The sequence below is a fragment of the Eulemur rufifrons genome, chromosome 3 (assembly GCF_041146395.1).
Source record: "Eulemur rufifrons isolate Redbay chromosome 3, OSU_ERuf_1, whole genome shotgun sequence".
NCBI classification, from domain to species: Eukaryota; Metazoa; Chordata; class Mammalia; order Primates; family Lemuridae; genus Eulemur; species Eulemur rufifrons.
In genome coordinates this window covers 6,211,784-6,234,471 of record NC_090985.1, presented here as the reverse complement: position 1 = coordinate 6,234,471, position 22,688 = coordinate 6,211,784, and the positions used below count along the sequence as shown (strand labels likewise).

The window sequence follows — 22,688 nt, the reverse complement described above, 5'->3', positions numbered from 1 at the left end:
TGCCTGGCACACAGTAGGTGTTTAGTAAGCACATGCTGAGTGAAGGTGAACAGCAGATGAGGTGGCTGCTGGAGGTTGTGTTGGGCGAAGGTCGGAAGCAGCTGTCTGGTTTGAAGAGAGGGAAGACCTGGTAGATAGCTGCAGGTGGTAGAATGATTCAGTTAGAGGCAAAGCGTGGTTTAGTTGTAGTATGAAAGTTATTAAAATTATTTGTTCTTAGGGGAACAAACTAAAATTGGATACAGTGTTTGGTCCTAGAAAAAGTAGACAAGTAAAATCTTAGTCATGTTATAGAGAGGGAAATGGATCCCTATTTGCAATTTACAACTTTAGATAATTCCTTTGGCTCACTATAAATCTCCCATTTGCTTTTCTATTTGTCTTAGAGATTACTAAAATGCTTTCCAGAGAATATGGCTTATAATATTCAAACACAGAAATAAACATTTTTCTTTTCAGACTCCCAAGAAGAGTTACCAGAAATCTCCAACCTTTCCTAAAATTACACCAAGAAGGTTCCCTCGTACACCACAAACTCCATCGTACACTCCAGAAAGGCTGCAAAAATCCCCTGCAGAAATGACACCTGCAAAGCAGGCAATTTTTAAAGAGTCCTTAAAAAACTCCTCCTTCCATGGCTGTGACTCACCATTGGGTTCAAAAATCACTCCTCAGAAAGGGTGCTCCCAGGCAGAAGAAGGTGCCTCTCTTGAAACAAAGATACCAGGAACCCCCAAAAGGCAAGGTGCTCAGCCGCCTGGGCGTTTGCTGAGTTGTACTTGGCCGCATTCAATGAGTTCCGGTCTAGATAGCTCCTCCTGTCCGGCATCCCCAGTGCCATCGACTGCCCGGCTGAAGCATGAGTGTCTGACTCCCGGCAGCCACTCTCTCAGAACACCTCCGAGAGCAGCAGCCTTCCCGGAAACACCTCAGAATCAAAAACGCCAGAAGCCTCATGTGCCTGGAGCTTCTGAGGCAGAGGCACCAGCCCAGACAGTAAGGAACGAAGCTGTCAAAACCCCAAAGAGACCAGGGAATACACCGGTGATTTCTTCCCCACCTATTACTCCAAAGAAACTACATACCCCTCCTTTATGTGATATTTCCAAGAGTCCCTTTAGGAAATCTTTGCTAGAGTCTTCTCCCCCTGGAGAACTAGATTGGAAAGAGCCGCGGATATCATCCAGTGTAACCACATCTCGCTCCTGTCCTGTTCCCTCATCTCCCCCCACAATCTCACAGATAGCTACATCTGATACGGTCCCCCCACCACCCCCTTCCAAAACTAGCAAACGGTGTAGAAAGATCTCTAATCCTGAGAGGAGCTTCCTGGAGCGCCAGCCTGACACCTCTGCTGCTCCTGGGCTTGGCGCAACTGACAGCCCCGTCTCCACCACAGACTCTAGAAAGGACCAGAAGGGGGTGGTAAGCCTGTCTCCTCGGTCTCCTCTTGAAAAACGGAGCCACCCAGGCACTGGTTTTGGGAATGACTGGCATGTGTCCTCTCCTTTGCTCATTACAAGTGACACAGAGTATCTCACTCTCCTCGATGAAGCTGAACAAAATGGCAGTGATAACTTGCAAGGTAACATCTCACCAGGGGAAGAAGGTGAGGGGCTAAGGACAGTGGTTGCCGATGAGAAGCCTTCTCTGTCTCATGCTGGGATTCCTCCGTCTCCTCCATCCTCTGGGCCCGGCTCTCCTCTGACACCCTCCTACGACCTGTGCTGTACTGCGGACAGAAGGCAGCGCTGGGCTGCAACACAGCCGGAGAACCCACAGGCACCAGCGTGGCATTCCAAAGCCCCTGCCAGCTTACAGACCTACGAAGTTGAGCTGGAGATGCAAGCTTCTGGCCTTCCCAAGCTTCGGATTAAAAAGATAGACCCCAGCTCTTTGTTAGAAGCCGAGTGCCTAAGAAAGGAGGAAAGCTGTCTGGGAGAGGAGAGCTTCTGCCCGGGTCTCGGCATGCCCAGGGGCAGCAGGGCCTCAGGCAAACCCGAACCCACCTACGTGTCACCCCCCTGCCTCCGCCCCTCCCACAGCACGCCTGGCAAGAGTGGGGGGCAAACCTACATCTGCCAGTCCTGTACCCCCACCCGCTGCCCCTCTAGTACCCCCTCTCCCTTTCAGACAGATGTTGGGGTTCCTTGGACACCATCCCCCAAGCACAGTGGGAAGATGACTCCTGACACAATTAAAGACTGGCCCAGGAGGAAGAGGGCGGTGGACTGCAGTGCCGGCCCCTCTGCTGGAAGAGGCGAGGTCAGTACAGACCTTTCTGGGAGCCTGTGGTTGCTGGATCCCGAGGGAAACGAGCGGGGCCTTGAAGTCAGCATCCACAAGGCTCCCATCTTGGAGGATTTCGAGCTCGAGGGGGTGTGTCGGCTGCCAGACCAATCGCCCCCCAGGAACTGTGTGCCTAAGGCTGAGGAAGCCACCTCATGGGGGAAGTTCGGGTTGAGTTCCAGGAAGAGACGCCTGTCTGCCAAGGAAGAGGCTGAGTTTGGAGCCAAAAGAGTGTGTGACAACCTGAGAGAAGACTCAGAAGTTAGTAAGAGTGAAGAGAGGTCTCCAAGTTCAAGTATGCAACAGCTCCCCTCCATAGGAGACGATGAGGTGTTTGTTTCTGGTGAGTTTGTCTTTGAAACCCACTTGCCATGGTTTCTGTTGGGCAGGGTATTTGGGGAGGAGGCATTTGCAGTTGCTTCTTGGGAAGGCCTGGGCTTCCTCGCTGGGGGCTCTGTGGGGCTGCACTGACCCTGTGGGATCTCTTTAGGCTCCACCCCACCTCCCAGCTGTGCCCCGCGGAGCTGCCTCTCTGCCAGTGGTCTCCAGGCTCTGACCCAGTCTCCACTGCTGTTCCAGGGGAGGACACCTTCCTCTCAGTGCAGAGACCACAGAGGTAATTTGTCTGCTCGAAGTCCAGGATCAAGCTCCTGTCCTGTGGGTGACTCTCTTAAGTTCATGCAGGGTTGCCAGGCAACTCGATTTTGGAGGCGGCTTGGGAAAGCCAAGTATGGGATAGAGGCTTTTGTGCCTGCAGTGTCATGTGTCCTTCCCAGAGAAACTCCACATCTGTGGAGCGTGCAAACTATAAATCTGAACAGAAACCCCCTCCAAACCCTACTAGAAAATCTTAAAATATTCGGTCTTCCTGAAGATGGTGACAACGGCGGGCACACTGCAATGAGCTGCTCACGCAGAACCTGCACGGGAAGGTGTTCTGAGCAGCACGAGTGACAGCGTGTTTGAGCCAGGTCCCCGCAGCGGGTTCCTCGTGTTTTCTGTACATGCGGCATGGTGACTGTAGTGGCGACCTGCCTTCAGACTCCAAGACTCCCATGACGCCATCTGAAAGAACAGGATCTGGCCTGCTAACCGCACTGCTGGAACTGAAAGGGATGTAGGAGGTGGTTCTCGTCCCTCAAAACTAGGATGAAATCATGCAAAATAGCATAACCCCACAGAGCTGAGAGAATGTACAGTGTGTCAGACTGGGGGAATTCAAAGCACAGGTACTTTGCATTTTTACAGTTGCTTCCTGTCAGCTCGGGCGTAACTGTTGAGGGCAGGGGGCCTTGTAAGAAGTGTGGGTAACACTGCTGCAGGACGAGAGAACCACCAAGCCGCGCTTTTTTTCTTAAGTCTGTTTTTGTGTGTAACCCTCTGCAGTTTAAGCCCATGTTCTTTTGTTCAGTGCTCGGTTATTTCCTGCACGCTGAGTCTGTCTCTGCCTTTTTCTAGATGAGGAGAGGGATGTATTTCCCTCCGCCACAGAAGATTCTCCTTTCAGCCGAGCACTCTCCAGGAGACGCCCCATCAGCAGAACTTACTCACGGAAGAAGCTCATCAGCTAGTCAGGATGGAACCCGGTTGGAGGACTTACAACTACAAACACGACCGAGCTCAAAAGAGGAAGGTGACGTCACAGGACCCCATGGGCATAAATAAATTGGGGGCCTGGTCTCAAGCCTCTTCTACCGTGGTTGGCTTTCAGATCCCCACTAGATGCCTTAGGGCCTCTAATTCCCTTCATGGAGTCCGTCCACCCCAGGCCCTGCCCCTTGCCATGGGGAGGTGGGGCGGAGGGCAGTGAAGCTGGTGCCGTAACTCAGGCAGCCCTGGGGGTCAGGAAACCAGACAAGGAATTGCAACACTAGAATCCCATTCCAGCCCCACCCCAGCCGTGACCGGTGACCGTGGCAGGTTGGAGGGCCGCTCTGTGCCTTGCTTGTGAAAATGGAGAAAGGGGCCCTGCCTTGGGGGTCCCTCGAGGGGCTGCTGTAAGGCTGGAACACTACAACGTGGGCAGTGTTTTGTAAACTGTGAAGCCCTGTACATGAGACTGAAGGCTGCAGTGGGCGGCAGCAATTTTTTGCATTCCCTGTGTAACAATAAAATCGTCTCTGGCGACTCAGCATTCAGCCCGTTCGTTCCGTGTTCCAGCCTGAGCCTCAGTGACTGTGGCCCAGCTCTAGTGTTTTCTGGAGCAGCCACATTTCAAGGTCTGCCCCGAGAGTCGGCCAGTTCATGGCACAGGCCTTGCCCATTCGTGGGGAGAGCTGGCTCCTGGTGCCCACCTGGAGCACCCCACAGAGCAGCTGGGCCTTGGCCTGGCGGACAGCACTGGCTCGGGACGTTCTCACAAAAGGGTTCAAGCCTATTGTGTTCCCAGATCTGATTCCTCCTATTGTCTTATAAACCAAACTCTAAGTGGAAACTCCTATTTCTCCCTTGAGAGATTATTGTTTATTATTAAATGTTTTTTTAAGATTATACAAATGTGCTAAGAAGTTTCCCAGTTCCCCCTTTACACATAAGACCATTGAAACCACAACCCTGTTGCCACTGACCATTTTGTGACAAGACTTGGCTGAACCCCAGAACTGTGGGCACACATTTATGCCTGAGACCAGAATTGTCCTGAAACTCTTGCACAAGCCAAAAGGTGGCAATCAGGTAGTACAGCTTAAAGAAGTGAGCGGTAGGAATTTGCATATTATTGTTTAAAATGAAAGTCCAGTTCTATTGGACTGTGGCCCAAATTTGTTGGCTCCACTTAGCGTGAAGCTGAAGACCCGTGTTTAGGGTGCGAGGTAAAGACTGTCCTTCACAGAAGCAAAACAAGCAACTGCACCTTTCAGCAGGATCGGAGTCTCCCTCCAAGGCAGGGGTCTGCTCCAAGGGCCTACAGGGGGTTTCTCCGGACGTCAATCATCCCTGGGCTGGTTCTTCGTAGCTCCCGCCGGGGCTTGGGCAGAGGCCCAAAGTTCCAGGGCAGGCCCGCCTCGCCTGCAGGCAGCACCCGCCCCGGCAGGGGCTCAGCCGCCTCCCGCTGCCTCAGCTCCTCGGGGGAGCCCTGGTCTTCGCCACTCAGGCTCGAGCGTTTCCAGGTCACAGGTAATGGTGCGTGAACCAAGTCCCGCATCTCCTCCCGGGTGCGGGGGGCCCCCTCAGCGAGGGGGGACAGCCAGAGAAGCTCGGGCACTGGGTGCGACTCCTCTTCACTCCCAGGGGCTTGTCTGCTCTCGAGGCACAGGCTCCTCTTCTCTCCACCTGTCACAGAGAATGACACATCCTTGTCGGAAATGGAGGTGGCAACACCTTCCCAAAGTCCTAGCTTCCCAATGCCCCAGCACAGTAAGCAACCTGTGAAATAAGCCTCTAAGCCCAAGTGAGGGTGGTTTCTAAGCTTTCCTCAGAACAAAGGAATAAGCCTGACTTCAGAGCAAGCAGGACTGGAAAGGCACGAAGACAGCAGGTAAAAATTACCCCTGCTCTGGCCTGCAGCAGTCACACCGCTGAGCTTCTGCTTTAGTTCCTGGTTTATCCACATGTGGCGGCCCAGTTCCTTCTCCAGAGCTTGAATCCGGGCCTCATATTGTCTCTTGCTGTCCGCCAGCCCCTCCCCGAGGTGGTCTAGAGAGAAAGGCGGAGAAGAGGGGTGAGGGGCTGCGGGCAGGGCGGGCAGCGGGGCCTGTGAGCCGTGGGCCAGGGCTGCCTCACCGCGACTCTGCTGGAGGAGCAGCTGGATGTTCTGCTCGTGCTCCTTCTGCTGCAGGGTCAGCTGGCGGTCCATCTCCAGGCGCTGCCGCTCCAGGGCCACCTCCAGCCAGTACACCAGCCTCTGCTGCTCCTCCAGCTGCATCTCCAGCTCCGAGAAGGCGATCTGCTGCTGATGCTGCTCCTCTCGGAGCGTCACCACCTGTCCCGAGACCCAGCCAGGCTCAGCCCCCTTCCGCCCAGGTCATCTTCAACCAGGGACAGCAAATATTGACAGACTTGCCACTGTGGTGCCATGTCACTAAGAGATCACCGGGGTCTTTCCTGCTGAGCTAAGACTTGGCCTCAGATGCCGCCTCAGCAGTGTTCCAAGTGATCTTTTGCAAACGATCAGAGCTGGCTCTCGAGATGGAACTTACCTGCCATCTCTGCCGCAAACCCTTTCCTAGCCCCACCCCACTGAGCTGCTGGGCAGAGCCTCGGGCTGTGCAATTTCATCTGGGCCAACCTCAGCGCTATGGACATTTCAGGCCGGATAATTCTTGGTTGTGGCGGCCTGTCCTGTGCGTTGCAGGATGTTCAGTAGCATCGCTGGCCTCTACCCCCACCATTGAAAACCAAAAGTATCTCCATTTGGACATGGCCAAATGTCCCACCTGTTGAGAACCACTGATCTAGCCAAGGGCCACCCTGAACTTAGCCAATCAGACCAGAAGAAGGGGTGGAGAAGACTGTGTCTAGTTTCACCAAGTGAAACAGGCTTTACAGAGGAGAGTCAGGAGATGCTCGGGAGCCCCAGAGACAAGCTGGTCCTGATTCTGTTCCCCTATCTGGGAGGAAATGGGACATTCGCTGAGAAGCTGCCATCTGACATCCCCACATGAGTTGTAGAAGGAGGAGGCAGGGGGTGCGTGGGCCGGTGACCCACCTTGTCAAAATATTTGCAGAGTAAGGCTCTGGTCTCCGAGGACGAGAGGTAGCTGAGCTTGGCCATGAGGTTCATCTCGCACTGGGACAGCAATGAGGCTGAGGCCCGAAGCACCCGCTGGCGGCATGTGATGGCTTCGTTCTTGTACTCGATGGCAGCATCTAGGGCCTCGATGGCCTCATCCAACTGGAACAGTGTCCGCTCCTCCTGCAGGGACAGGGGCACATATGGAGGGGGTGTACCAGGCTTCCTACGCCTCAGAGCACCCTCTGAACACCAAAGTCCTGGGCAGACACGTGACAGTCAACACTTAGCCTTAATGTCCCCTCATCCTGAGAGCAGAGTCAGCACATCAAGAGAGGGGTGCCCCCTGCTCACTGTCACAGCCTTGACCAGGGGAGAGGGTAGGGCACGGCCCAGAGGCTGCTTGCTCAAGTGCACACCCTTCTGAGTGATCTGTACTCAGGAAGCTCTGAATACCTGATGTGGACCCAAAGGCCTGGTTGGGATTGCCACAGAGGCACCATACAGTCTTCTGGGTAAGTTTATACAGTCATGCGTCACTCAACAAGGGGAATACACTCTGAGAAACGCATCATTAGGCAGTTTCGCCATTTTGTGCAAATCCTAGCGTGTACTTGCACAGACCTAGGTGGTGTAGCCCACTACACACCGAGATTATCTGGGCTAGCCCATCGCTCCGAGGCTACAAACCTGGACAGCGCGTTACTGTGCTGGATACTGCAGGCAACTGTAACACAAAGGCGTGTATATAAACATATCTAAACATAGCAAAGGGACAGTGAAAATAGAGTATCTTATGGGACCACCATCATATATGTGGTCCCTCATTTACTGAAACTTTGGCACGCAGCGCATGACTATTCACGTAGGACTCCTCTCTGCTCAGGGAACACAAGCATGCGGCCGAGGTGGGCTGAACACACGCCCGACACTCAAGCCCCCGCGGGGAGCTGAGATGCTCAAGCACGTGTTCTAACACAGCACGCAACTGAAGGAGTACAGTTCCGGCTGGAAGGGACCTGGGAGGTCACGTGGCTGGGCCCCTGTGTCCCAGACAAGGGGGCTAAAGCAGTGGGCAGAAGGGCCAGGCCAGCCCTTGCCAGCCCCTGCCCCACCTTGCAGGGCCTAACACACAGCCCAACTTGTGCACAAGCAGCAAGGCAGCACCCACACGGGGCCAGAGCCGGGGGCTGAGGCAGGCCGCACAGCTGGACCACGGGAGCAGAGAGCCAAGGGGAAGGGCCGAGCTGCTGGGCCACCCACAGGACGCACCTCAGGTGACAGCAGGCTGCCCTGCTTCAGCTTGCTGTCGATCTCCAGGCGCTGCTTCAGCAGCGAGTCCTTCTCCTGGCGCAGGCTGTCGATCTCCCCGCGGATCTGCTGCTGGCTCTGGGCACTGCCCTGCCGCAGCTGCCCGCTCTTCTCAGAGAGCTCCTTCTCCAGGTGCTCCAGCCGGCTGGACACTCGTACGATGTCCTCGTTGAGGGCCTGGGGACAGCACCACCAGGGATTAGGCAAGGAGCAGGTGCCACCCTCACAGTCCTGACAGAAAGGGCCAGCCTGGTCACTCGATGCTAAGGAGGACGATGCTAAGGAGGACGTGGGTTCTCCCCTTGGGAAACCTATAATCTATATGTTCTGCCCAGCAGGAGGCCCGAGTCTTAGTTCACAGAAACTCAGGGAGTCGGGGCCAAAAGCCCCAGAGATGGCCCAGAGGGGATCCGCACAAGCAGAGGGAAGAGGCCCTCCTGGCAGGAAGGGATGACATGGGCAAAGGGGGTGGGGGTGGCCTATCGCTGAGACGACCAACTGGAAAGTGACAGGAATTATGGGAAATCAGTGGCCAGCACCTGGCTTTCCCAGAGCTGAATGAAGAGAAAGGGCTCTAAGGGCCAAGGGAGGTTAGGGACCACCTGGCAGCTCCCTCATCCCTCTTGGACTTCAGAGTGCTCCGTGATGGCAAGAACAGGGTCTTGGCCTCTGGGTCTGGAACCCCTTGGGAATCTAGCCAGCACCTCTACTGGAACAGGCTCTGCGTTTCTGTTTGACAGCCCCCAACCCTAATCACCATGGCAACATTTGACGGAAGAGGAAACTGTGGCCCAGGAGCTGACCTTCCTACTCAAGAGGGAGTGATGAGTGACAATGGCAGGTGCAGAAGTCGCTTTCTATTTGGCCATATGGCCTTCCTATACCTGCTCTTCCTCGTTCTTCCCCCACAGGCCCCAGGCAGCTGGTTAATGAGTGAAATGAATTGTAGGAAGGGATTCCTCTACCCACACATCAGTACCTGTGTCATAAACATCCTAAAGCCTAGAGATCTTGAGGATCCACAGGATATAACCCAGTAGGACAGAGCTTCACCTTTCTGGAACTCACCTGGCACAGACATCATCTAGAAGAACCTCACCTGTCTAGATCTCACCTGGCAGGGACATCACCTATTAGAGCCTCACCTGGCTGGACCGCAGGCGCTTGCTCTCCAGCCCCGTCTTCTCCTGCATCAGGGCCTCCTTCTTGGCCAGGATGGCCTCCCGCTTGTGCAGCTCCTCCCCCAGCTCCTCCAGCGCCCGCCGCTGCTGCAGCACCTTCTCCATCTCCTGGTCCAGCCACTTCTTCTGCTCCTCGATCTTCTGAGGAAAGTGGGGAGGCCACTCAGTGCCCACCTATGGCTGGGTGAGCTGCCACCCGAGGTCCACCCACCAGCCAGCCCCCAGGGGACTCGGGCAAGTGGCCAGGGCAGCCCAGCCAGGCTACAGGAGCTCTTGGAGGTGCGGGCGCAGCCCAGTCTCACCTGCTGCTGCTCCAGGCTGACCACAGAGCCGTTGCTGCCGCTGCGCCGCTTCCTCTGGAACGCTGCGATCTCTTCCGTCTTGATTTTTAGGATCTTTTGCTGCTGTTCGTGCTTCAGCTCCAGCTCCTGGGTGAGGAAGCTTGTGAGCGCGGCTGTTTATGGTGCCAGCATCTTACCAGAGCCGGCCAGTGATCCCAAAGCCCGCAGGAGGGTCCACCCACTCCCAAGACAGCCCTGCGGATGGTCCCCCCACGTCTATCTGGGGACCAGGAAACATATGCAGATACTTATCTTGTCCCTACGAGATACCAGTCACCTATATACTTCATCTCACTGATGTTTCACCTTAGCCTTGAGTTTCCAATAACACTCCATTCTCGGGTGGAAAAAACAAACTCAGAGAGGCTAAGTGACATGTTTTCTAAGACCACATGGCTGTGACGGGAGGACCCCGCCTGGGCTTCCTAGGCTGAGCTCCTAGCTCGGCCTCCTGGCCTGGGCAGAGGGTGCCCCGCCCGCCATGAGTCTGACCTTGACGCGGTGCTGCCGCTTGTTCATCTCCGTCTCTAGGCGCCGCTTCTGCTCTGTTTCCTCCCGAAGCCGCCTCTGCAGCTGCCCCTGCTGCTGCCGCATGAGCTGCACGTTCCTCTCCAGCTCCTGGAGCCGCTTCTCGCTCTGGGCCGACAGCGACACCAGCCGCTCCGTCGCCTGCTTCTTTTCCTTCAGCACCTGGGACCCACACAGTCTCCACTGGGCCATGCACGGGCCACCTCGAGCCTGGCACAGTGCCTGGCACTCAACAAGGGTGGGAAGGACCCAAGGACAGACAAGTGGACAGAGGAACAGATACAAAAACAGGTAGGTGGATGATAGACTAATAATAACAAAATACTAATAGTGGTAGCTACTATGACATTTACCATGCATCAGGTGCCATACTAAGTGCTATGTATTAAATGATTCTCACAAGCCTAAGAAAAAGTGTAATTATCATTATTCCTACTTAACAGATTAGAAAACTAAGGCACAGAGAGGTTAGGAAACTTGACCAAGGACACACAGTAAGTGGCTGAGCTAGGACTCACACCTGAGCAGTCAGGCTCCAGAGCCCTGCACTCAGCCATTCTGCTATATTGTCTCATGGACACCAGAACTGAGAAAAGAAGGAATGAATAGTGGATGGACAGCTGCAAAGATGGACAGGTGGGTGGGATCATATAAAGGTAAAAAAAAGGGACAGTGTTGTGGGCTGAATTATGTCACCCCAAAATTCCTGCACGGAAGCCCTAACCCCCAGTACCTCTGAATGTGACTGCATTGGGAGAGAGGGTCTGTAAAGAGGTGATTAAGGTTAGCTGAGGCTATCAGGGTGAGCCCTAATCCAATGGGACTGGTGTCCTTAAAAGAAGAGGAAGGGACACTGGGGGTGCGAGCGCACAGAGGAAAGGCCGTGTGAGGACCAGCAAGAAGGTGGCCATCCACAAGCCAGGAAGAAAGGCCTCAGGAGAAGCCAGACCTGTGGACACCTTGACCTTGGACCCCTAGCCTGCAGAACTGTGAGAAACTAAACTTCGGTTGTTTAAGGCATCCGGTCTCTGGTACTTTATAATGGCAGCCCTAGCAAACTAACAGATAACACGTGAATCAGTAAAACAGAATAGAAGGGGGATGGACACGTGGGTAAGTGGACAGCCGGTCAATCAACTGATAAAAGGCTAGACAGATGGGTTAGATGGACCACGGACTGACAGACAAGGGAGGACGGGATGAGGGGTGAGGGAGTGGAAAGCCGGAAGGCGGTGGGCGGACGGAGGGAGGGGAGGGCAGGTTTCCTTAGATGCCCACCCCTCGGCCTCTCACTGGGCTCCTAGGTGCTCACCAGGCAGTACCCGCCTCCCTGCTTCTGCTGTGTTTAAAGCTGAGCTGAGAACCCCAGCTTCTATACAATGCCAGCCTCACCCCCGGAGGCAGGGTGGAGTGGGGGCTAGTGCCACCAGCTAGGGCTGGGGCATAAGGGCCTGAGCACACACAGGTTTCCACGGTGAGCATGTGCCTCAGAGCCCATGAGTCCTGATCCCAGGACCACAGCTGGGAAGCCAGAGCCGCCCACACACCCTTCACCCTGAGCCCCGACACTGACCTGTACCTGGCTCTGGGCTGCAGCAACCTTCTTACGGAACTCCTGGAGCCGAGACCGCTCCCCGGCGTCCTGGGGCTCCCTGCCCTCCAGCTCCCGCAGCTGCCTCTGGCCTTCGCTCAGCTCGGCCCGTACTCGCTCCGCCTCCTGCTCCAGCTCCCGGATGCGCTGACTGTGCTGGCGGTTCAGGGCCTGCGCCGCCTTCCCTGGGAGAAAGCAGCCGTCAGCCCAGGTGGCTGTGCTCCACCCAGAGTGCCACCTGTCCATCCCCCTGGGAGCTTTCCCAGCCCTTGGACACCTGCATGGATTTTGCCAAAATTTTGTACCACCAGTACCATGATTTACTTAAATATTTTTCTTCAAACCAACCCGCTTTCAAAATGACCCTTATCCACTGCAGTGACCCAAGGAAATGACAAATTTAGTTTTTTTTTTTTTTTTTTTTTGAGACAGAATCTCACTCTGTTGCCCAGGCTAGAGTGAGTGCCGTGGCGTCAGCCTAGCTCACAGCAACCTCAAACACCTGAGCTCAAGCGATCCTCCTGTCTCAGCCTCCCGAGTAGCTGGGACTACAGGCATGCACCACCATGCCCGGCTAATTTTTTCTATATATATTTTTAGCTGTCCATATAATTTCTTTCTATTTTTAGTAGAGATGGGGTCTCGCTCTTGCTCAGGCTGGTCTCGAACTCCTGAGCTCAAACGATCCGCCCACCTCGGCCTCCCAGAGTGCTAGGATTACAGGCGTGAGCCACCGCGCCCGGCCTAAGTAGTTTTATTTTTACCTAATACATGCTAAAATAAATACATAACTTGAACCTGCATATAATTAAGCATCTAGATCTAACTTTCACTTGCAAGAAATCTGGAGGACAGAGGAACAAGTTAAATGACACCACAAGAAAACAAGGAGACAAACTCAAAATATTTGGGGTTTGGAACATTGTAAGGATGACTGTGAAGAGGTGACAGAAGGGAGACCTCAGACTGCAGAAGCCAATGTGGTCAGCCCTCCATGGCTGAGAGTGCTGCATCTGTGGGTTCAACCAGTCGGATGGAAAATATTTGAACAAAAAAAAATGGATGGTTATGTCTGTATCAAACATGTATGGACTTTTTTCTCATCATTATTCCATAAACAATATAGATTAACAATGGTTTATATAGCATTTATGTTGTATCAAGCATTATAAGTGGTCTAGAGATGACTGAAAATATCCGGAAGGATGTGCGTAGGTTATGTGCAAACACTACACCATTTAATACCAGGGACCGGCCGGGCGCGGTGGCTCGCGCCTGTAATCCTAGCACTCTGGGAGGCCGAGGCGGGTGGATCGCTCTAGGTCAGGAGTTTGAGACCAGCCTGAGCAAGAGCGAGACCCCGTCTCTACTAAAAATAGAAAGAAATTATACGGACAACTAAAAATATATATAGAAAAATTAGCCGGGCATAGTGGCGCATGCCTGTGGTCCCAGCTACTCAGGAAGCTGAGGCAGTAGGATCGCTTAAGCCGAGGAGTCTGAGGTTGCCGTGAGCTAAGCTGACGCCATGGCACTCACTGTAGCCTGGGCAACAAAGTGAGACTCTGTCTCAAAAAAAAAAAAAAAAAAAATACCAGGGACCATGAGCATACAGGATTCTGGTGTCCGCAGAGGGTCCCTGGAACCGATCCCCCCTGGATGCCAAGGGACAACTGTATGTGTATGGAGCATGTCTGGGCCTGGTGCAAGCAACAGGTGCGGACAGACACTGCTGACCGACCAGGGCACCAGCTCACCCTGGGCACTCAGAGCCCATCAGCTTTGTGACATGTGCGAACAGCATCGCGGTTCGGTGAAAACATCCGCATCTTTAGAGAGGCACCCTGGACAGTATAAGGATGAAAGACATGATGTCTGGGATCTGCTTTAAAACATTTCAGCCAAGAAAAAAGGGAGAGGAGAAACAAATGTGGAGAAATCTTGATAGCTGCTTAGTCTGGATGGTGGCTAGCTGGGGACCACTGTACTAGTCTCTCTTCTTATATGTGGCTTTGAAAATTTTCATAATGGATTCTATAATAAATAAATTCACAACTGTTACAAAGGCTCAACTGGTCACCACCTGAAATCATCCCCTGGTCCTTTACTCATATCACCAGTAGTAGGCGCAGCATAACTTGGGCACACTCCCCTCGTGCTCCCGGGACCAAGAGACCTGTGCCCGGCATGATGCCTGAGACGCAACAGCCACTTGATAAATAAGACACCCTGTGCACTATTCCCAGCACTGCCTAAATGAGCGCATTTCACCTCACGACACCCCTGTGAAGCCGGCACGATGACTAGCCCCATTTTGGAAACGAGCGCACTGAGGGCTGGAGGGGTCATGCTGCTTGCTCAAGGTCCCACAGCTGGAAGAGGCTGGGCTGGGTGTGACACGTAGGCCATCTGTCCCTGCTTCTAACCACCACGTTGCTGAACCCTCTCTAAGACAGTGTGGGAGAAGAAATCAGTGAGAGCCCCCCAGGTGGGAGGCCCACCGCAATGCGCGGCCTCACCTGTGCGGACCAGCTCGCCAATGAGCTCCTCCTTCATGCGGATGTTGATGGCCAGCTCCCGGATCTTCTGCTGGGCCTGGGCCAGCCGCCACTCCGAGGCCGCGGCAGCGGGCGCCTGGCGGGTCTGAACCGGGGCCTTGCCCCCACCAGCCACTGCAACGGGCAGACTGTCAAGTCTGGGGTCGGGGAGATAGAGGAATGGAGGGCAGGGGCATGGCCAGGGCAGGGCCTGCCAGGGATGGTGAGGGGACTGGCCCAGGGTGGCCGGCCCAGGACCATAGAGGGGAAGGGGTGAGGGGGCCCCCTCTGCCCCCCATCCTGCTTACCTCTGGGCCCCAGGATAGCCGTATCCAGCTCTTCAAGGTGAAGCTCCGGGCCCTTCCTGTCTGGCGGACTCCCTGGGCGGGCCCCCACCCTCTGGCTCCAGCTGCTGATTCCATTTCTGGAGGGCAGAGCAGGAGTCTGCACTCCTCCCCAGTCCCTGCCCCAGCCCGGCCACCTCCCAGCCCTGGAGGGAGGAAGAGAGGCCACCGCGCCTTCCATCTTCCAGAGTCAATGTAACCTGGGATGTAAGTCCAGCCAATCAGAGTCCAGGGGCAGAGCTTAGGAGGTACAGGACAGCTGGGACAGCTGGGGCACCAAGGGCCGCCTTGGAGGCTGAGAACCAGGAGGCCTGGCCTCCCTGTTTCAACCCACTCCAGTGAGACCTCGGTTCAGAGCCCACAGCCCCTGTCCTCTCCCCAAGAACTGGCCGGGGCAATGTAGGTGAGGGCACCCTGAGACCTGAGACGGTTCCCCCACTGCTGTCGGGGGAGGAGACAGTGGGATCTTCATTCTGCTCCAGCCCAGCCCCAGGCCCAGAGTGGCCCCTGGTCAGGTCAGGCAGCGGGTCCCACTCACCTGCGCAGGTGCAAGCTCTGTCTGGGCAGCTCCTCCTCCTCCTCATCGTCCTCTGCTGAGGCAGCTGAAGAGCCACTTTCCAGCCTGTCCACCTTAGCCAGCAACTCAGCTCCAGCCTCCCTGCCATTTGTCACCTGCTAGGGGAGTGAGCCGTTTCCCAACCCAAGTCTCTGCTCCGCAGCATGCCCTGCCTGCCCTCCTCACGTCTCTGCCTCAAGCCCAGCCGTGCCTTCAGGACCCAGCTCAAACGACACCTCCAGGAAGCCTTTTTAATCTCAAGCTGGAGCAAGAGCTTCTGCCCCCCACCCCACCCTGCTCCTGCTCCCATGGTGCCTGGTACTCCTCAGGTGACAATCTTCTCTTTCCATCTTGTGCAGGGGTCATCTGCACCCAAGTCCTGTCTCACCAGCAGTACCCTGCCAGAGTGCAGGGTGCACAACAGACTTCTGCCAAGGGCTTTTAGAGCTTAGGTGACCCAGAGCTTTCAGGCATAGCAGGAGTAGCCTTTGCCCAAAAGGCTGCGAGTGGCAGAACTAGAAGCAGGAGACCACAGCTCATGTAAAAGTGAACTTGCAAAGACAGCCACCCAAAGGCAGAGGGGCTGGCCTCGGAGGTGATGAGCTCTCTGTCTGCAGAGGTGTGAAAGCTTTCTATCTGGTGCCGGAAGCCAGAAGCCCCTCTGTGACCGCACTCCAAGCAATCTCCACCTCTCCCAGGGATGCCCAGTGGCACTGGACCCTTCTGAGTCCCTTCCCCTAGGAACACTGAAAGCAGCACCTCACATCGCCCACCCATGAAGCATGGAGAGGGGCATGTGTCCCTCACCACCCTGCTCCTGCCCCGGCCTGACCAGTCTAACGAGGCCCAGCAGACACCCAGCCTCACCCCTCCTCACCTCTCCCCACTGCTCGGGGCCACCTTCATCCCCAGGGAGGCAGGCAGGAGGCACCATGCCCAGGACATGGGCGTGGGCACCCCCCAGGGGGGCTGTGTGAGGCCGAGGTATGAAGGACCCAGGGGACAGGCCCTGCAGGAGCCCTGGGGGTCCCCAGCCAGGCCGCACCAGCTCTAGCCGCAGCCGCAGCTCCACCATCTCCTCCTGCTGCTCCCGCAGCCGGTCACTCTGCAAGACAGGGGCCAGATGCTGAGGGGGCATGGATTTTGGGGACACGGATGCTCTGACCCTGTCACTACCTCATCAGGCTCCCACCATGCCAGCCTGCCACCTCCAACCACTGCCACCAGAGGGCGCCAGGCGCAATGCCAACCTGGTTACACCTGGCTCCAAGGTCCCACGCTGCTGCCCCTCCAGCCCACTCTCCCACCCATGTTCACCGCCACCCAGCAAAGCTGTCCTGCTGGCGGTCCCGCGCACCCACCCGCACCGTTCTGTTGCTCACCTCCATACTTTTGCTCATGCTCGCACCCCCTGTATCCCCAGGCTGGCTAACTCGCTCTCATCCTGAGAAACTCCGATCCAACTTCCCCTGCTTCCTCCTCTGGGAAGCCCTCCGGCACTGTGGAAGGGACGGCCCCACCTGCAGTTTATACTGCTCCATGGCGTCCTCCAGCGCAGCCAGGAAGTCGCGATTCTCCTCCTCCAGCCGGGCCACCTGGCTCTGCAGGCTCAGCAGCTGCTGCGCCCCCTCGTCTTCCTATGGGGCAGGCAGAGAGGCTTCAGGGGCCGGGTTGGCAGGGTGAGCTGGGACACCCAGGCCCTTTCTGCGCTCTGCCATCGGCTCATCTAGGTCTGCTTCCTACCTACGCTGTCCAAGCCCTGCCTGCAACGCGGGGCTCCAGACCCACTGGAGGGGAGGGCACCCCAGACCCCGCCTGGCCTGAAGTCCCCCTACAAGCTATTTGGGCCATCTCTTGTAATCATTAATCATACTTTTATTAGTAATGACATAACCACTATTATTATTAGAGGAACAACTTAGCCCTCACCAGCACGCCAGGCACTTGTTACACCTTCAGCCCTACAACGTCCCCAGGAGATAAGTGCTAAGGTTATACCTATGTTTTACAGATGGAGCCCCTAAGAGTCAGCCAGGGTGGGCTCCTGCTAATGGACAGGGTGCAGGGGCACAGCTGGCTGACTGAAGACCCTCTTCTTTCCCTCCTTCCTTGCCCCCTCCCCGGAACACACCCGGCCCTTGGCCACCTTTCTCCTGCCAGGCTCCTGCGCCGCCTGGTCCTCGGCGGAGGCGCTCTCGATGCCACTGTCGGGCCCGGAGGCGGAGCTCAGGGCGCTGCGCTCGCCCTCGACGGCGCACAGCCAGTCGCGCACCCTGCGGGCGGCGTTGCCCGGCAGCCCGGGCTCGGCCTGCAGCTCGCGCAGGAGGCTGTAGGCGGCGTCGGTGCAGGCCCGGTAGCGCGCGCACTCGGCGCCCAGGCGCGCGGCGGCCGAGACAGCGCCGCCCGGGGCGCGCCGGCCGCGGTGGATGATGCGCGTCTCGGAGCGGTGGCGCGGGGGCCCCCGTGTGCCGGCCGCCGCCTCGTCGGGCGCCCGCTCGGCCTCGGGCCGCCAGTTGACCGTGGCGCGGTTGCGGATGTTCTGGGCGCGGCTGGCGTAGTTGAGGGTGTTGAGGGTCTCGTCGAAGTCGGAGGAGGAGGGGCTGACGCAGGCGATCATCACCGTCTTGGCGTTCCCGCCCAGCGAGTCCTTGAGGATCCTGCGCGCGAGGGCCAGGTGTCAGGGGCCCCAATGCGCGGGGTCAGCCAGCCAGACCCCGCACGGCTCCTCCGCGTGGCCCCTGCGGGGGGGGGGGGGGGGGCTCGGACCGCGAGGGCGGTGTGGCCTGGAGTCGGAGAGGTTCCCACCCCCAACTCAGGGGCTTAAACCCCCACCCCAGGCCAGATAGGAGACAAGGGGTGGCTCACCGGGTGATCTTGGAGTCGCGGTAGGGGATGTGGCTGCCTCGGCGCTGGGGGTCCCCCAGGGCGCTGATGACGTTGCCCAGCGCCAGGAGGCTGCTGTTGATCTGGATGCTCTCCTTGAGCCGCTCGCCCGTGCTGCCCGTCTTGAGCACCCTCTCTGAGCCCGCCAGGTCCACGAAGTGGAACTTGGAGACGAGCAGCTGGCCCGCGGCGGGGCGCGGCAGGCGGCTGGGGGCACGCCCTCGCTGCTCCAGGGTCACGGTGAAGACCGTATGCGAGCGGCTGGACAGGCGGTTGAGGTGCGTGGCCCCCGTGTGGCGCGCTGCGTTGCCCATCTCCAGGACGCTCAGCACCTCGTCCAGGCCCTCCACGTCCACCTCCTTTACCCCACACAGCACTGCGGGCACGGGAGGCTGTGAGCCCCTGGCAGCCCGGACTGACCGGCCAGGAGGGCAGCGCGCAGCACGAGCTCTCCACCGGCTGTTGCTCACCCAGGTGCCCCTCCCCTGCTGTGCCTCTCCCTCTGGGTACAGAAGTCCGTACTGAACTCAGTGGGGACAGGGGAAGCTAAAGCAAGACCTTCTCGGGCTCGGCACTGCCACGAGGAGCGCCCCTCTCAGACAGGCAGGCCACCCCCATAGAGCAGGTGAAGCCTCCCCAAGCCGGATGCCGATCTGTCAGGGGAGAACCCGAGTTCCTCACCAACATTCCCACGCTCATCTTCGCGAAGCTGGATGTCACGGCTGGCGGTGCCCACCTCAAGCAGGTCTCGGAACTCCTCCTTGTACACTTCCAGGTAGGACACGTGCACCAGACAGTCGAGCAGGTCGTTCTCATCAATGAGCTTGAAGGCCTCGGCCATGGCCCTCGGGATGATGCCCTGCTCATCCTCGTGGAGGGAGGCTGGGGAGACACCGCAGGGCCTCCTGCCGCCATGCCTTCAGCTGGATGTGGCCCAAGGCCCCTGGGCCCCTACCAAAGCTGGAGGATGGAGCTCCGGGATGGGGAAGCAGCAGCAGAGGCCAGGAAGGGATGGGCAGCCTGGGCCAGGCCATGCTCCAGGGTGGTCAGGCGGAATTCCAGAATGTAACAGTCGGAAGCGACTCTCAGGGGACATTCAACCCCTGCACGACGTAAGTGCCCCTCACTACATTCCAACAACCAGCAGACGCTCTTGGCCTGACGACTGCCTAGGACGGGGATTCATCATCATGGCCCACGCTCAGTTATCTACAGGGCCTCTTAAATTCGTCCCGAGGAAGTAACCAGAGGCTGTGCAGGAGAGCACTCTTCTCATGGCTTCAAAAAAATGCGAGCAGCCTAAGTGTCCGAGCTAAGACCTGACAGCTCTGGTTCAATAAACTGCTCTATATTCACAATGCAATGCCAGGCTGCCATAAAATATTAGATTGAAGAATATTTAATGATAGAAATGTTCATGACATATTGTTAAGAAAATAGAATACAAAAGAATGAGTATAATATAATCTCATTTTTTTAAAGTATAATAATTTTCACAAACTGGAATGCCAATGGGGTAAGTGATTTCTGAAAGGCAATTATCAAGTAAGTTTTATTTCGTGCATGTGTTTTTCTGTATTTTCCTAATTTTCTAGACAAGTATGCTTCTGTAACTATGTTTATGTCTCTCCCAAATTCAAGTACTGAAATCCTCACCCCATTGTGATGGAAGTGGGGCCTTGGGGAGATGATTACGTCGCGGGGGTGGAGCCCTCATGAATGGGAACTGTGTCCTTATAAAAGAGACCCAGGAGACACCCCTTCTCTCTCCCATGTGTGTTTCGAGAGAGAAGGAGGCTGTCTGTGAGGAAACAGGCCCTTGAATCTGCTGGTGCCTTGATCTTGGACTTCCTGGGCTCCAGACTGTGAGAAATCAATTTTTGTTTATAAGGCACCCAATCTATGGAATTCTGTTGTAGCAGCTGGAAGGGGACAGGGCGGTAGCCTGGGAGAAGGGCGTTCATATTACTTAAAAGGGGGCTGTTCCTTCAGTTGGCCCCAGGCATCTTTCGGAAGACTCTGCCCCAGAGCTTCACCAAACCAGCCTGCAACCCTGCTATGCAGAAGCCCAAGCTGCTTCTGGAACAAACACTCCCCATTGCCAGCTGCTCCAATCAGAACACAGATTCGTGACCCTCGGTAGCCATCCTGACAACCTCCAGAGACACGCCACCTTCCCATGCCCTTCCTCCCCTAAGGTCCCCAGAGCCAGGCAGAACGGCCCCATCTCTATGCAGTTGAAGGCCACTCACCTCCAGCAACCCTTCCTGCCCTGCCCTGCCCAGCCCACCGATGTGGCTTGTCCCCCACTGGACTGCAGATCTGTCTGGGAAATCTACTCTCCCTCCCCCAGCGTCCCCACCTTCAACAGGGACTGGCAGCAAGAGGAAGACACAGAGGCCCCTCAAAGTGGGCACCAGACCACAAGCAGCGTCACTCACCCACACTGGCCTCCCCCATGGTGTACGTCTTCCCGGAGCCCGTCTGACCGTAGGCAAAGACAGTGGCATTGAAGCCCTCAAAGAAAGCCTCGAGGAGGGGCTGTACACAGGCCTGGTACACGGCTTCCTGCCCAGTGTTCTCGGCCAGCACCACATGGAAGCCAAAGTGGCGGTCGCGGCCCAGGGTGACCCGGCCCTGCTCCGGCTCCACCTGCAGGCAGCTCTGATGCCCATGCAGCAGCTCCTTGGGCAGCAGTGGGCGGACTCGCAGGGCCACTCTCACAGGGGCCTCCTCCGCCCCTGGCAGCCTCTGGGCCTCCAGCCCCATGCTGAGGGAGCACTGCTGAGGGAGCACTGCTCCGGCCCTGTGGAGAGAGGGAGAAGCCCCTGTCATCAGCACCTGCCCTCCAGGGCCCAGACTCACCCTGCAGGTCACCTGGAGCCAGATCCTGCAGCTCCTGACCTTGAAGGACTGGGGGGAGGGTGGCAACATTCAGAACGACCTCTGCGCCCACCCTGGTGCCCAAACACTGCAAGGGCCATGCTATATATACTCCTCCACGGTAACACTTCATGGCTCCATCATCGGCCAAATAAGGCCCTGCCTCCTCCCCTCAGTACCCAGGGGCTTTGGTGTCCCAGCTGCACCCTGCCCCTGTGCCCCCGTCTCCTAGAAGAACACACAGCACCACGCCACACCAGGGCACTCCTTTCCTAACGCCCACTGGTTAATTGCCACTCCCTGCCTCACCTTCGTCAAAAAAGTCAGCAGATCCTTCAAGGCCAAGCTCCCACCGCCAAATCCTGCCAACTCCTTCTCCTAAATATCTCTCAGAATCACCCGCTGCTCCCCATCCTGCAGCCAAGGCCCTGATCCTGGCCTTCCCCTCCCCCCCCAGTCTCCCCGCCCCCTCCCACAGGGCAGCCAGGGGCATCTTTCAAAAACGTAAAGGAAGTCGTGTCACTCCCCTGCTTAAATGCTCCCCTCAAAAAGTTTCCCCATTGCCCTTGGGATTCAAAACCTCAACAGGAAAAGACAAGCCTGCTCACCTCTGTACCCCAGACCTTTCCTCACCTCTCTGCCTGCAACAGCTCGGTGTCACCAACGCCTCCTCGCCTCTCTGGGCTTAGGCTGGACCCACCTTCTTCAGGGAACCAGGGACCCTCATCTGCTCTGTGCCCCACCACGACGCGCACAATCCCCGGTGCCGCCCCCAGCCGCCTCTGACCACTCCGGTGCAACTGCCAGGTTACCCGCTGTCTGCCTCCACCTTCTGGACCAGGAGCTGGAAGGCAGCGGCCCTCTTTGTCCCTTTCGCCCTGTATCACCAGCGCCCTGCACAAGTCCGATGCTGCCCAGTAAATAGGGATACTCTTCATCCAAGGGGCCTTCCCCATCCTCCGTCCTCTTACCGCGTTCCTCGCCCCAACCTCCAAGCCCAGCACCTCATCATTTGCCGTTTAACCTCCCTCGGAGCACGCACCTGTTCGTTCCCTCAATCATTCAGCCCAGCTGGGCGCCCGGGCCCGGGCCCACCGCTCTGCGGGGCCCTTCGCGCACCCTCCACCCCGAGGGCTTTCCGGGCCCCGAGAGGCGCCGCGGGGAGGGGATCCCGGGCCGGAGGCGGCGAGTGCGGGACGAGAGCTCCCGGAAAGTTCGAGGCAGTGATTACCAGCGGGGACCGAGCCTCGCAGCGTGGGCGCTCGCCCCTCCTGGCCAGGCCGGGAAGCCGGCCTCCGCCCCAGCGGTGGGGAAGGGGGCGCCGGCCCGTCGCGGAGGGGCCTCCGGGAGGCTGGGGAGCAAGGCGAGCCGGCTCCTCCCGCCGGGTCAGGACTCCCCAGGCGTGCGGGCGCCGGGGGCCACCAGGCCCAGGCCTGCGCCGGGAGGGAGCGAGCGCGCGCCTGCCCCCAGCCGCCGCGTCCCGGGCCCCCACCCACCTGCCTGGGTGCGAGCGCAGTCCCGGGCCCCAGCGCGGCGCGCTCCGATGCCGTCACCGGGACCCCCGCCCCCAGACCA

At 57.2% G+C, this 22,688-nt stretch overlaps 2 protein-coding genes across 5 annotated transcripts in view; one reads left to right on the top strand and one right to left on the bottom strand.

Annotated features, from left to right (window-relative positions):
• Positions 1-3,860, top strand: part of TICRR (TOPBP1 interacting checkpoint and replication regulator) — a 42,410-nt gene extending 38,550 nt beyond the window's left edge. The window contains exons 20-22 of the mRNA XM_069466507.1: positions 460-2,632; positions 2,780-2,905; positions 3,748-3,860. Of these exons, the coding sequence (XP_069322608.1) occupies positions 460-2,632; positions 2,780-2,905; positions 3,748-3,860 (2,412 nt within the window). The remainder of the gene's footprint in view (positions 1-459; positions 2,633-2,779; positions 2,906-3,747) is intronic.
• Positions 3,861-4,733: 873 nt separating this feature from the next.
• On the bottom strand, positions 4,734-22,688 carry KIF7 (kinesin family member 7). Of its 4 annotated transcripts, none has more exons than XM_069466623.1 (19): positions 22,610-22,688; positions 20,672-21,036; positions 18,912-19,112; positions 18,213-18,606; positions 17,494-18,004; positions 16,868-16,984; positions 16,225-16,452; positions 15,330-15,466; positions 14,756-14,871; positions 14,430-14,582; positions 11,893-12,095; positions 10,284-10,481; positions 9,753-9,878; positions 9,415-9,591; positions 8,231-8,446; positions 6,935-7,141; positions 6,010-6,208; positions 5,776-5,922; positions 4,734-5,559 (listed from the first exon to the last, which is right to left on the bottom strand). In XM_069466623.1, exons 2-19 carry the CDS (start codon positions 20,997-20,999, stop codon positions 5,192-5,194), a joined length of 4,026 nt encoding a protein of 1,341 aa, XP_069322724.1. In that variant the 5' UTR covers positions 21,000-21,036; positions 22,610-22,688; the 3' UTR covers positions 4,734-5,191. The 4 variants fall into 4 exon arrangements, with proteins under 4 accessions (XP_069322724.1, XP_069322723.1, XP_069322720.1 ...); XM_069466622.1 differs by lacking the exon at positions 22,610-22,688 and adding an exon at positions 22,156-22,321; XM_069466619.1 differs by lacking the exon at positions 22,610-22,688 and having other exon boundaries at positions 20,672-21,176.